This window comes from Elephantulus edwardii, unplaced genomic scaffold, assembly GCF_000299155.1.
Source record: "Elephantulus edwardii isolate Elephantulus edwardi_28Jun2011 unplaced genomic scaffold, EleEdw1.0 scaffold00053, whole genome shotgun sequence".
Taxonomy (NCBI): Eukaryota; Metazoa; Chordata; class Mammalia; order Macroscelidea; family Macroscelididae; genus Elephantulus; species Elephantulus edwardii.
The window spans coordinates 17,006,481-17,021,440 of NW_006399803.1; the positions used below are offsets into that span (position 1 = coordinate 17,006,481).

The 14,960-nt window shown below is 40.4% G+C and overlaps 1 protein-coding gene across 1 annotated transcript in view; it reads left to right on the forward strand.

The window, feature by feature from the left end:
• SETD7 (SET domain containing (lysine methyltransferase) 7) overlaps positions 1-12,962 on the forward strand; it is a 61,444-nt gene extending 48,482 nt beyond the window's left edge. Inside the window, exons 7-8 of the mRNA XM_006887026.1 lie at positions 459-616; positions 12,782-12,962. Of these exons, the coding sequence (XP_006887088.1) occupies positions 459-616; positions 12,782-12,962 (339 nt within the window). The remainder of the gene's footprint in view (positions 1-458; positions 617-12,781) is intronic.
• Positions 12,963-14,960: the final 1,998 nt, after the last annotated feature.

Here is a 14,960-nt window from a genome sequence, read left to right on the forward strand (position 1 = left end):
TATAAATTTTTTTACAAATCAGTCATTGAGAACCCTATGGAGCACAGTCCTAATCAGATATGGGGTCTCCTTGAGCTGGAGGTGAATGGTTTCTGTGGGGCAGTTTGATTGTGACTCCCTGGAGTATGCTCTTGTTTTGTTTGCCTTTTGTCTCATTCTTCTTACTTATTTTAATTAAAATTATCTTATTGTTTGTATGCGTCTTTGTAAGGATCTTTAAATCTTTTACGTATATATAAGGTAAGGGGGGAAAAATCAGTGTATACTAAACTAACCTGCCAGAGGTTGCCCAAATATGCTGTTGGCACCTTCAGTATGTCAAAAGATGCCCGGGACCCTTTTCACATCATTAGCCATCAAGTCATATTGTTAAAGGATAAATGAGTTCATATTCTTGATGTCCTTTGAGCTCCTGGAAGGAAGATGCTCTCTAATGCTTGATTTGTATTGTCTGGTAGGTTGATAGCAGGGACTGGGCCCTTAATGGGAACACCCTCTCCCTCGATGAAGAGACGGTCATTGATGTGCCTGAGCCCTACAACCTCGTATCCAAGTACTGTGCCTCCTTGGGACACAAGGCAAATCACTCCTTTACTCCAAACTGCATCTATGATATGTAAGTATGACACCAATACTGGGGTGGGTCTCTGGTTCAGGTTCCAGGGGGTCTGAAGACTCCAAGAAAAATCTCAAATGATTTGCCATCAAGTTGGAACCAACTTATAGCTGCCTTTTCAGGGGGTTTTCAGGGACTGTGAATCACATGGGAGGAGATTGCCTATCTTTCTTTTTAGAGCCACCTATGGCTCCTCCCAGCTAACTACAGCTGTGCCATCAGGGCTCCTTTGGATCTGAAGAGGGCATCTGAAAGGTATTTATTCCACCTCAGATAAGAATGGCCTTGAATTGAAGGTATCAATGGAGGCAGTTCCATTAAAATAACCAAGGGCATTGGTACCCAGAGGCCCTATGATGATGCCTTGAACCTGGGTATCTAAATCTGGCCTTGTCAAACTAAGAGATAGAAAAGCGTACAGGAGAGTTAAAATGTTGTGGAAATACTGTGCTTACAGGTTGCCATTTTGTTGCTGCTTTTCTTATCTTTCCATTTTCTCATTTGGAAAAAAAATGAGAGATGTTATTTAAAATAGTAATATACATAATAAACTTGCTGTGCCCAGTGGAGAAGATGAGGGAAACCTTTTATGTTATGAAAAACAGAAGAATAGAATTCTAAGCTTAGGACGTAGAAGTCTCAGTATAAAAGGAGACTTATAAAAATCAAATAAAAACCAAAACCAAGGCCATTGCCATCAAGTCAATTCAGACGCACAGTGACCCTACAGGACAGAGTAGAAGTGACCCTATGGGTTTCCAAGGCTGTTTCCAAGGCTGTGTCTCTCACAGAGCATCTGGTGGGTCTGAACCACCAACCTGTAGATTAGCAACTAATTACTGTGCCTTCGGTGCTCCTTATGAAATTGAACAGTCAGTCCCTAGTATTTAACAATAGAAGGAATGAGCTACTAGTGCATTTTAAAACGTAGAATAATTATTTTAAAAACTAGGTGAAAGAAACCAATGATAAAGAGCCATTTAGTGTATGATTTATGTGAAACATCCAGAATAGGCAAGAATATTAGTGGTTCCCAGATGCTCTGGGACTTGGAGAATGACAAGTGACTGCTAAGAGTAGGGATTTCTTTCATAGGTGATGAAAGTGTTCTAAAATTAGATAGTAGTATGGTTCATAACTCTGAATATACTAACATCCACTACTAACTCATGTACTTGCATTGATGGATTTAGTAATATGTCAATTATGTGTCAATAAAGCTGTTATTTTTAAAGTTAATTAATCTTACCAACCCTCAGGGTTTGACTCTCCACTTTCAGCTGCTCATTGAATCTCTGCTTGAACCATCAATGGAGAACTTAGGCATAAAGGCATTTAGCAGCCAAGCATGTTAACTCTTTGTACCACTTAGGGATTTCAGTTGGCAATTCCTGGTCACATTCTCATTTATAACAAGATGCACTATGTACAGTGTAACCATTAGCCTTCCCCCTCCAGACTACTCCCAACCAAAAAACCCCAGCAACAGTTATTGCCAACCTTTTGGAACAGATAGAATCACATTTTCATTCAAAATTACTGCCTCTCATTAGTATACTATCCTTCCCACCTCTGAATTATAATTGTGCTTTTATTTGTAGCAGTTATTTGTTCAACAGTTATTTCCTGAGGGCTGACCATGTTGCAGGCATTGTCCTAGATGTAGAAGTAGCCAAATTTAAATAAAAAAAACAAAACACACACCAGTAGATCTGAATATTCCAACATGATACTGATGCACGGCAGTAACTATCACCTGCCTGTTACCATTAGGGAGCTTGGTGGCACAGTCCATTCGGCATTACACTGCTAACCCAAACGTGGCACCTCTCTGGTGGTTCCAGTCTACCAGCAGCTCTGCAGGAGAGAGATGAGCAATCTCCTCCTGTGCAGTTTGCAGCCTTGGAAACCTGCTAGAGGACCAGTTATGAACTCGAGGGCAGTGAGTGAGAGAGTGATGCCCTACGTTGTGCTTTTTCTTCTCAGTTTCAGTTTTTCCAACAGCCTCTAAACTTCATGAGGGCAAGGACAGTGTCTCATTAATTATCATAGCACGGCAGGGTGGTTTCAGCACAGAGCCAGAGTCTGCTACTTGAAATTAGCTTTGGGCTGTGATGGTTGGAAAGTTCTTTCTACTAAGCCTTGAGAGATTTCCCCCATAATGGCCAAGCCTTGGCCCCAGTTATTCCTTTTCCTTTGTACTCTATGGGTCTGTCCTCCACGGAAGCCCTGAAAATGTTTTCATAGTGTCCGTAAGCTCCCTGAATGTTCTGTTCCCAAAGCCAAGCATGTCTGCTTTCTTTGACTATTCCTTCAGTGGTACAGATGGTGGGTTTTCTTTTGCCCCAGGAATGCCCTTTCTCCTGGGAGTCTCCACTGGAGGCCATCTTTCTACACAGGTACAACTTGGGTCCGCTCAGATTTAGAGCATAAGGAAGATCAGATCATGGGAATTTAATGTGCAGAATAACTACCAGAACTTGCAGATTCCTCAAGAATGACCCTTCTTACATCCCAAAGTTAGATTTAAAATTGTTCTGGCAGTGGCTTGCTCTTGTCAGTTAGTAACACACACTGGAGTTACAACTTCTGTTTTAAAGGGCACTTAGAAATGGGGGGGGGGAAGAAATGGCAAAGGACATGTGTCATGAGAAATGAAACCGACACTGTTATTAACTGCAAGGCTTTTGTCGCCAGTATGAATTAGGGCGCAGTAGAATGCCAGTCTGCACACAGCTTCACTGCCCTTCGAAGTCGTAATAACTGAGGATGGCAAATGCTGCTTGGACTACTCTTTTTAAAACAGATTTCTTCTGCGATGTCATTACAAGGATAAGATTTTTTTTTTACTCTCTCTCTCTCTCCTCACCAAATAAGGAGAGTGTACAGAAGGCCAGAGAAGATACTTTTTGTGCAAAATCAAGTCCCTCGTCTCAGTGGGTTTCTTTGGCCAGCCCAGTGGGAGCAAATTTTATCTACAGGGTAATGGAAGGACTATTTTAATAATGCTCTTGTTGTATCCTGTGGAGTTGGAACCAATCCATAGCTGGTTTTCAAAAGCAGTTAATTGCATGGAAGGAGACTGCACATCCTTCTCCCATGGAGATTCAAAGTGTGTGCTAGAGGGGTTGCAATGCAGCTTCTTGCCATTAGGCTATCAGTGTTCCCTATTATAATAATAACTAATGTAAAAGTCAGTTAACAACTCATAGTGACCCCAGAAACAACAACACAAAATGCTCCCCAATGCAGTGCCATCTCCACATCAGATGTAGCTCAAACTACTGTGATCCAGAGAGGTTTTAATGGCTGATTTTGGAAGTAGATCACTAAGTCTTTCTAATCTGTGTTGATGTGGAAGCTCCATGGAAACCTATTCAGCACCATAGCAGCACACAAGACTCTATTGGCAGATAGGTGCATTGGCTGAGAATCAAATCCTGTCTCCCGCACAGAAGGCAAGAATTCTGCCAGTGAATCACCACTGCTCCCACAAGCAAACAAATCTTGTGTAGTTTTGTTGTTAGTTCAATAGACAATGACTCATAGTGACCCTATGCACAATAGCTCTGAACCCTGCTCTATCCTGAGCCAGTCTCATTGTGCTCTTGTCAGTTAGTAACACACACTGGAGTTACAACTGAACCCTCCTCTATCCTGAGCCAGTCTCATTGTCTCTGACACAGCTACCCTCATTACCCCAGTTACTGTGTCACTCCATCCCATCCAGGGTCTTTCTCTCCTTTGCTGTTCCTTGGCCCTTCCAAGCATAATATCCTTCTCCAAAGACTAGTCTTTTCTGGCAATATGCCCACAGTATGTGAGATGAAGTCTCAAAATCCTTGCCTCCAAGGATTAGCTTGGTTTCACCCCTTCCAGGACAGACCTGTTAGTTCTCTTAGCAGTCCATGGTATGTTCAATACGCTTCTCCAGCACCAGAATTCACAGGCATCAATTTTTCTTCTATCATTCTTCGTCACTGTCCAGATCTCTGATCCATAGCAAGTAATTGCAAAGACCATGGCCTGGCTCGGGTGCACCTTAGTCTCTAGACTGACATCATTGCTCTTCAGCACTCTGGAAGGGTCCCTGACAGTCAATTTTCTTAATTCAGTTCATCTTTTGGTTCCTTGACTGTTTGTACCAAGAGTGTTGATTGTGGAACCAGGCAAGCTGAAATTATTAACAATCTCAATCTCTTCTTCATCTATCATGATGCTGTCAATTGGCCCAGTGGTGAAAATCTTCCTTTTTTTGATGTTGAGCTTCAATCCATATTGCAATCTACAGTCCTTGGCCGTCTGCAGCCCAGTTTCAGCAAGTAAGGTTGTGTTATCTGCATAATGCAGGTTGTTGGGGCATCTTCCTCCAATTCTGATGCCACATTCCTACTCATAAAGTCCAATCTCTGGAGTAATTTATGCAGCATACAGACTGAAATTTATGGAGATGGAACACATCTCTGACAAAGTCTTTTTCTGATTTTGAACCATGCAATATTTCCTTGCCCATTCTGATGACTGCCTCCTGGTTCGAGTATAGGTTTCCCCTGAGCACAATCAAGTGTTCTTGGATTCCCATTCTTCTCAAGGTTAGCCACAATATGTTGTGATCTACGGAGAATAATGCCTTTATATCGTTTTGGTGACAGAAACATGGGTTTGGTGACAGAAATACGGCTGGAGATAAAATAACAGAATTTTGTACCGTCAATTATTTATTCACTGCAAATACCTTTTATAAGAAACACAGAGACTGTCTACATGGACTTCACCTGATGATCTGCATAGGAATCAAATTAACTACATTTGTGGAAAGAATCATTGGAGCTTATGAAAACTTGGCCAGGTGCTGATTGTGGAACAGACCATCAACTACCCATTTGTCAGTTCAAACTGAAGCTAAAGAAAATGAAATGAAATCCACAAGAACCAAAATTTGGGATAAGTCTATTCCACCTTAATCCAAAAACCAACTCAGGAATAGATTTGAGGCCTTGAACACTAATAAGCGAAGGCTGTGGGAAGATATCAAGTATATTATCTATGAAGAATGCAGAAGATCATTACAAAGACAAAGGAGGAAGAAAAGAGAGATGGATGTTGGAAGAGAGCCTGTATATTGCACTAGAGCACTGAGAAGCCAAAGCAAAGGGAAGAAATCAAGAAGTTAAAGAGCCAAACAGAAGATGTATAAGTGCAGCTTGGGAAGACAAAACAAAGTATTATAATGAAATGTGTAAAGAGCTAGAATAGGAAAATTAAGTGTCAAACTCCCTTGGTATGTCTTCAGCTGAAGGAACTGAAGAACAAATTCAAGCTTTGAGTTGCAATACTTAAGAATGCTATGGGCAGAATATTGAATGACGCAGGAAACATCAAAAAAGATAGGAGTACACAGTGTCACTATACAAAAAAGAATTGGCTGGCTAAGAATAATTTTATGAAACAACTATGTTAAGGGTCAAGCTGCTCTGAAGGATTTGGCAAAAACAACACCCCAGGAATTGATGGAATACCAATTGACATATTTTAACAAGCAGATGCAATCCTGGAAGTGCTCATCAGGTTGTGCCAAGAAATCTGGGAGATAATAACCTGGCCAACTGACTGGAAGAGATCCATATTTTTTTCACATTAAAAAAAAAAAGATCCAACAAGATGTGGAAATTATAGAACAATATAACTCATATCACACACAAGCAAAATCCTGCTGAAGATTATCCAAAAGTGACTGGAACAGTACATAGATAACTACCAGAAATATAAGCTGGGTTTAGAAGAAGCCATAGCACTAAGGACATTTTTACCAATGTCAAATGCACCACTGTATTTCATTGACTATGCAAAGGTATTTGTGTGGATCACAATAAGCTGTGGCTAACCTTGAAAAGAATGGGACTCTTAGAACACCTGATTGTGCTTATGCCAAACATATACAATCTTGTGTAGTGCTTTTTAAATATGATCTCATTTTCTCATTAGAAAGACTCTGTGGAATAAGTTTTACCAGTACTGCGTGATCGCCATGGCTTGTAGCCAAAGGGAATTGCATTCCTAACCCACAGGCAGGCAGTGCCTCTGGCAATTACAGTCTACCAGCAATTCCAAAATAGAAAATATGGGAAGTCTCCTTCTGTTTAATTTACAGCTTCAGAAACCCAATGGAGGGCTAGCTATGAGTCAGTTCTGACTAGATGGCAATGAACGTGAGTACTATTGGGATTTTGTAGATGAATAAAATGAGATTCCAAGATATTAGGTTAGAGATAGTGTGACCTTTCCAAGGAGATAAAATAATACTGAGTGGAGCCAAAATTCACACTCAAATCTTATGAACTCAGGTTGTGCCTTCCATGAAACATGATGCTCAAGTAGAAGAGACATTAAGACCTTTGTGTGAGGTAGAGTTTTCACGCAAAATATGCCCCTAAACCACAGATTCATTTCTCTCCATCACTGAGATAGGAAATCATTTACTTTCTCCCATCCCCATGTGCTTATCCAATTTAGCCTAGAAACATCTCCGTCAGGATCAAAACTGTCCCTGATTCAAAATATGACTGTAAATGAATATGATTGCCTTGACTAGATGCATTTTTTAAACAAACAAACAAAAAAATACTAAAACAAAAAACCCCAGCACCTTAATTTCTCACTGGGCATGCCTTACCTAGATCCATTTCAGCAGCTGAAGGTGAGCTGAGAGTTATTACTTATTTATTTGCCTGCAGGGAGTCATTGGCAGATGGATACAGTCTTTTGGATATTTCTTTGTTGTTCAAAATATGCACAGCAAAACATACATTCATTCAACACTTTGAACAAGTACAGTACAATGAGATTACATTTGAGTTTTGCAACCATTTCTCACCTTCTTTTTCAGAGCTGTTCTTCCCCCACTAATGTGAACTAACTTCCCTCCCCCATGGTTGCTATTTCTAGATGCTTCTGTTAATTTGAAACTGGTAGTTCTTACAAGAGCGTAGTGTTGAAGGCAGATCTTTTTTATTTCATGTTGTTGTTGTTGTTGTGTTTTACTAGTTAAGCTAAACTATTATTTGAGGGGTTTTGGTGGAGGGACAGCACAGGAGAAGGCCCTCTATGAGGTGGATTGATTCAGTGACTGAGATAATCAGGATGGGTGTGTCAGAGACAGTGCAATTGGCACAGGACAGAGCGGAGTTTAGGGCTATTGTACATAGGGTCGCTATGAGTTGCAAGTGACTCGACGGCACATAACAACAATAACATCGTTCTTTGAGTGAAAGTTTACAGAGCAAATGGTTTTCCATTCACTCATTCATACAGAGTTTATGATTTTAACTACAGTCCCCACATTGTGACAGCTCCCTTCTCACTTCCAGGCTGTGATTCTTGTTTCCATCCATTTCTCCTCTCCATTTCTTTCTGAACTTCCTCCTCTAGGCAAGTACAGCCCTTTGGTCTTTATTTTTTTTTTAATTTTTCAACTTCATTTTCTTTATCGATTTTTCTAGAAATTATTAAAAAATATGGGACACTTCATGAATTTGCATGTCGTCCTTGCTCAGGAGTGATGCTAATCTTCTCTGTATTGTTCCAGTTTTAGTATACGTGCTGCCACAGCGAGCACAGCCCTTCAGTCTTGTATGACTGATTGCTCTAGGAGTACCTCGGGAGCTCTCATAGTGCAGTCTAAAGCTAATTGTGCTGGTAATCCAGCAGTTAGAAGCCAGTTGTGACGCTAAGAAAGAAAAATGGACAGTTTTCTCTTATTACAATTTATAGCCTTGGAAACCCAACAGAAGGTAGCTGTGAGCTGGATGTGACTCAAAGGGTGTGAGTTGCATATTCTTGGCTAAATGTTAAGTCATTGGGTTGAGTTTAGTTTCAGGCTCAAAGAGTTACTAAGGGCCACAGTCTTGGGCAATCTTCCTGTTTCTATTAGACCAACAAGCTTGGTCTCTTTAAAGATTCTGAGTTTTGCTCCATATATTCCTCCCATTCCGTCCAGGACCTTTTGCTGTGAACCCTTTTGGAAAGGGCAGTAGTGACAGCTGGAGACAACCCAGTTTTTCTGTTTTCAGGGTAGTGGACGGTGAAATTCATGTGGTTCATTAGTGCTTTGGACTAATTGTTTTTATGTGCCTTTTATTTTCTTTGCTCTCATTTGTTCCATATAGGAAGAGATTAATATTTGTGCCTTAGACAGCAGCCTGAACGCTTTTAAGATCCACGTCACCAAGTAGGATGTTGTTAGGTGCCATTGAGTCAACTATGAATCATAAAAATGTGATGAACAGTAGAACTGAATCTTGCCCCATCCTGAACCATCCTCAGAATATCTGATTTGTTCCAGCCCATTGTTACTCTCACAGTGTCAGTCCATCTTGTTGACTGTCGTCTTCTCTTTTTCTGACCCTACACTTTTTATGTCTTCTTCTCTTTTCTCTGACCCTCTAGTATAATGTCCTTTTCCAAGGACTGACTCCTCCTGACAACACGCCCAAAGTACATGAGACTAAGTTTCCCTGTCCTTGTCTCTAAGGAGGAACCTGGTCGCACTTCCCCAAGACAGACTTGTTTGTTCTTGGTTTGTTCTTTTGGTTCAAAGAAGATTTAGTATTCTTCTCTAATGCCCTAACGCAAAGACATTCATTATTCTTCTCTTGTCCTTGTTCACTGTCTTAACTTTCTGATCCAAGTAGAATGTAGAACTTGGTTTTTATAGACTATGAGTATTGTTTTTGTAAACAATACCCAAGGGTATTGTTTGGAGACGATATGACTAATAACTCATTCCCGCAGGGTGTTTGATTATAATTAAGATGTTTATATAACTTTGTCACCTGTTGGCTGTACCAGCTATATACATGGATATATTTCCAGCATAGGCACATATTATGCAAGTAGAGCTGTCACCCGACGAACCTAGGTATGGTCAGGAGTGTAGGCTATTTACCCATCCCTCTCTGTTTGCCTTGCCTTTCTACCTGTGTATCCACTTGTATCTTAATGCTTGTTATTACTGATAGACAGGATTCTTTTTTTTTATGCAAGAACATGAGGGATTTTATTACAAGCTCTCAAGCAAGGACTCTACACACACACCCCAATGCAGTGGCCACGTGGCAGAGCCAATAGACAGGATTCTAAATAAATCTTTGCTATCTATCTCTTGAACTCTTGTATCCTCTCTGTGTCTCCTCTTTCTCTACTGATACTGTTCTAGTGATATTTTAAGATTTCATATCAATATTTTAAGAAGACTTCAGATGCTCAAGATTATTATCTATTGAGAGATGAAAAGCAAAACAACAGTGAGGTGTCATCTCACCCCAGCAACAATAACAAAGTCTGGTAAGACTATAAACAACAAATGCTAAACAGATTGTGGATAGATTGGAATTCTCATACAGTGTTAGTGGAAATTTAGAATGATGCAACACTATTTAAGGTGACTTGGCACTTCCTTAGAAAGTTGGGAATAGAAATAGGATTTGCTCCAGCAATCTCCCTACTAGATATATGTTGTTGTTGTTGTTGTTGTTGTTGTTGTTGTTATGTGCCGTCGAGTCGTTTGCGACTCATAGCGACCCTATGTACAACAGCCCTAAACCGTGCTCTATCCTGTGCCAATCTCATTGCCTCTGACAAACCCATCCCGAGTACCCCAGTCACTGAATCAATCCACCTCATAGAGGGTCTTCCCCTCCTGCGCTGTCCCTCCACTCTACCCAGCATGATGTCCCTCTCTAAAGACCTGTCTCTCCTTACAACATGTCCAAAGTTTGTCAAACGAAGCCCCAGAATCCTTGCCTCCAAGGAGCAGCCTGGTTTAATCCTCTCTACGATGAATCTGTTTGTTTTCTTGGCAGTCCATGGTATATTCAATACTCTTCTCTAGCACCACAGCTCAAAGGCGTCAATTCTCCTTCTATCCTCCCTAGTCATTGTCCAACTTTCTGATGCATAACAAGTGATTGCAAAAAATTGCTTTCATAGTCAAAAAAGGAATTTCTAGGTCCATCTTGAAGTACAACATTGTGAGTGATAGGATTATATCCATATGCTTACAAGGAAGTCCAGTGAACACTAATATCACCCAGATATATGCACCAACAACCAGAGCCAAAGAAGTACTAGATATATATCCCAGAGAAATAAGAGCTGTGACATAAGCAGACATGTGCACACCCATGCTCACTGCATCATTATTTACAGTAGCAAAAAGATGAAAACAACCCAAGTATCCGTCGGTAGATGAATGGCTAAAGAAATTAAAGTATATTCACACAAATGGAATATTATGCAACAGTACAAAATATTAAAGACTACAAGAAATACTGCATAACATGGATGAATCAAGAAGACATGTTGAGAGAAAGAAATGATGCACAAAAAGACACTGTATACAACCACTGTTAAAATAAGCTAAGAAAAGGTTTACACAGACATAAAATCATTGTTAAATTGTTACTAGGGACAGGAAGGGAGGGGAAAGGGAGTAAAAATATTAGTAAATAAGTTGGATAAAGGGAAAGGAAATAATACAATATGGGAATGATTAGAACAATATTAGAAAACAAAGAAGACAGAAAGATATAGAAAGATTAATGGAAATCAGAATTACAGGAAGGAAGTAGGAAAAGTATGAGTACATTGTGGCTATTGAAATTAATATTATAAGACAAAAAGTGTATGAATTGTCAATCAAAAATTTAAGTTTTCACTCAGATCATAATTTTTCAAAATAAGAAAAGGCTTTAGGAGATGTTGATTTAAACATTAAAAATAAATAAACTTTAAAGATTATCATTAATTTCAAGGATTCAGCCGGCCTCTATGGCTCCAGAAAGTCTGGAATCCATGATAATTTAAAATTCTATTCTACATTTACCTCCTTTTGATCAGAATTCTTCTATAGAATTTTTTATTCAAATGATGGACATGGTCTTAGTAAGCCCCCCTGATTTGAGAGGAGTTGTTACCATAATGAGCTACTGCTCCCTTCATGTTAAAGAAACAGTTGGAAGAAATGTCTGTCAAGAGTTTCCTCTTTGAAAGAAAGCTTAATCTACTCTTATTCTAGAAAATACTATTTCCTCTATATATACTTCCTCCTTATAAAGTGTAATAATAAATTGTGAATTAGTGAGTGACTTAGTGGTAAGGAGTTGTCCTGCTTACCTAAAGGATCATGGTTCGAATCCACCAGTTGTACCACAGGAGAAAGATGGACAATCTCCTCCTGTGCCATTCCTTCCATGCCTCTGAAAACCTGCTGGAGGTTCACCTATTAATTGGTTCCAACTCAGCAGTAATTAACAACAATATGTCAAGGGCATAATAGTGATTTTTTTCTTTTGAAAACACACAAATCTCTTACAACCCCAAATGCTTTTCCCCTAATGTAGAGCTAGGCAATTGGATGTTACAGGGATTGGTCAGATGAGGTGAAATGCTATGCAGGATCTGATTTCTCATTAAGAACAAACTTTTGCTGTTGATGAAAATTCTTGGGTTTATAACTACAGAGTGCCAGATATATTATACAGGAAATGGTGATCCCGTATGTGTCAGAGTCAAACTGGGCTCTGGAGGGTTTTTGATGGCTGATTTTTTCTTCCCCTTTCAGGCCTCTCTTCTGAGGCACCTCTGCATTTATTCAAACTACCACCCCTTTGAGGAGCAGCAGGGCACCCACCCAGTAGCTCTGAAAGGAAGGTAGAGCAGCACATATGGACACCTGAGGATGTTCTTAAAATACAGATTCTTATTCAGTAGGTCTAGGCTGGTCTTAGGCTAGTCTGCCCCTCTAATAAGACCTCTGGAGTCCAGTGTGGTGTGCTCAGCAGCTCACTGAAGGGTGCAAGGTTCAGATCCACCCAGATTCATCTTGGAAGAAAGACCATGGTAATTACTTCTAAAAAGTGATTGAAAACCCTAATTTTTGCTCTCACGTACATAGGGTTGCCATGATTCAAGGTTAACTCCTTAGTAACTGGCCTTCTGGCTTAACATGCTTCATGCAGCTGCCAATCTGTCAAACACATTTTGAGACCCTACCAGTCATGTCCAGAGGCAGTGCATGAGAGTGATTCTTGCACCCACCCGTGACTAACCTTGGCTGCTAACCCCCTCTTCTAGCCTTGGAATGACTGTGTACATCTTGATATTTAGGTTTGTCCACCCCCGTTTTGGACCCATCAAGTGCATCCGCACTCTTCACGCTGTGGAGGCTGACGAGGAGCTCACTGTTGCCTATGGCTATGACCACAGCCCCCCAGGGAAGAGTGGGCCTGAAGCCCCCGAGTGGTACCAGGTGGAGCTGAAGGCCTTCCAGGCCACCCAGCAGAAGTGAAAGGCCTGGTGGCTCTTGGGTTCAGAGACCTGGAGTGGAAACTTGGATCTATGCACTACGTTTATCCGACAATGGGACAACCAGGGACGGCTCATGCTGTGACATCACATCCTCTCACCCTGCGTTAGCAACGACTTTCTTGCATACTAACTAGGTTTGACTGTATTATTCATACCAGATTTAAAATTAGCTAGCCTTGCACCAACATCCTACTGAGAGGTAGTGTCGAGCATTTGACATAAGACAGCATGATGTTCTTTGGTGGTTCAAGTCGAAATCTGTACCACATTCAGAGATGCCAAATGATTAGACTGAAAAAGGGAAATGGGGCTTTTCAGTCATTTTTAGTCAGTGGTTTTTCCATGATGTCTTTTGGGTTTGTGTTGGGTTTTTATTTTTTCCCTATGGCCGGTGCAAATCGTGTTATTACACTTGCATAGTTGCCATATAAAGAGTAGAGAATTACTACATTTTTATATTCTCTCAATGTAGTATAATTTGCCTTTTAACCTTTGATCTGTATCTTGCAATAGAATGGCTTTTTTGGTTTTTTCCTAGTAAGCAGAAACCTACTTTTTAGACTCATTTCACCCCTATCACTTAACTCTTACACGAGAAAACTTTCCAAATGGATTTGTGTCAGTGGCAGTGTGTAGGTCTCTCTGGCTCTTTCTAGATCATTCTTTCATTACTGTTGTCCTAATATAAAAAACTGGCTCATAGTGCCAGAGTATTATTACAGAATTATTATTCTCGCATGTAAACAAAGATATCTTTGCTTTAAGATGTGAGAAGAAATGAGTTTACTTTGCATTAAGTTATGGCAGAGTTGTAATATATATATTTTCAGAAAGAGGGAAATTAATATTTCTAAGCAGTAATTCTGGCAATTTTGCATTATCTTCAATAGTGCTAAGTGATTTTTCTCCTTGGGTACACATTAAATGTACATAGCCTAGAGCAGTCTGGCTTATGCCATAGTGCATTGAATTCAAAAGTCAAATAGCTAATTTGAATTCTAACAGAATTTAAAGTCAGGGGTTTTTTTCTTCCTTTAAATGAATACTGTTAAGGCAGGCATACTGATCACTAGATACAAACCAAACCCTAAAGCTAAAACTCTTCTTTATTGTAATTTCACTTACCTGCTTCAGTGCATTGTAAATTAAGAGTCACACCTGTATAGTTCAAAAGCTACAATATCAATAGCATTTCAGCCATTAGCAAGCCATATATAACCACAACTGCAGAAATAAGAAAACCAAGTTTTTAGTTTAGCTAATTAGATCTGTAACATACCTGAGATCGCTCTGAATGAATTCTACTTTGGAGGCTTTTTTATAAAGTGCTCTCACCACATGCTAAGGAGCCCTGGTGGCACAGTGGTTAAGTACTCTGCTGCGAGGTCAGTGAGTGGAACCCACCATCCACTCCTCTGAAGAAAGACAAGGCAGTCTGCTTCTGTAAAGGTGTGCCACCCTGGAAACCCTCTAGACAGCCCTTCTCTGCCCCATAGACTCCCTGTGCATCTGACTCAACCTGACAGCAAATGGTTTTACTTGGTCAGCTCATGCCATAGCTGTCCCTTCTCTAGATGCCCAGAAGTGGACAGTGGCTAAGCCTGTAACAGCAGTTGCTCAGACCTGCTGCATGAGTCAGTTTTTGTCTTGAAAGCTAATGGCTTCCAGATAGCAACAGGTAAGGAACTGATTGGTTAGAAAAGGCTTACTGGGAGTGGGTGAGGAGTGAACACACTGGCAGAAGGAAGCTTCTAGCACTCTTAGGAAGAATTTAATAAGAAGTGCTTCATCCAGAGGTGCTCTGAACATGTTCCTTTCAGGAGGCACCTGGATCTAAGGGCATCGAAGCCCCTCTGAAAGGGACAGAAATGACCCTTCCCTTAGGAATGCAAGCTTCCCCAAATGCCTGTGGTTCCGCAGAAGCACACAGCCCAACATGCTTTCAGCCAGGTGGCTGCAGTTTCAGGGAGTCCAGTTA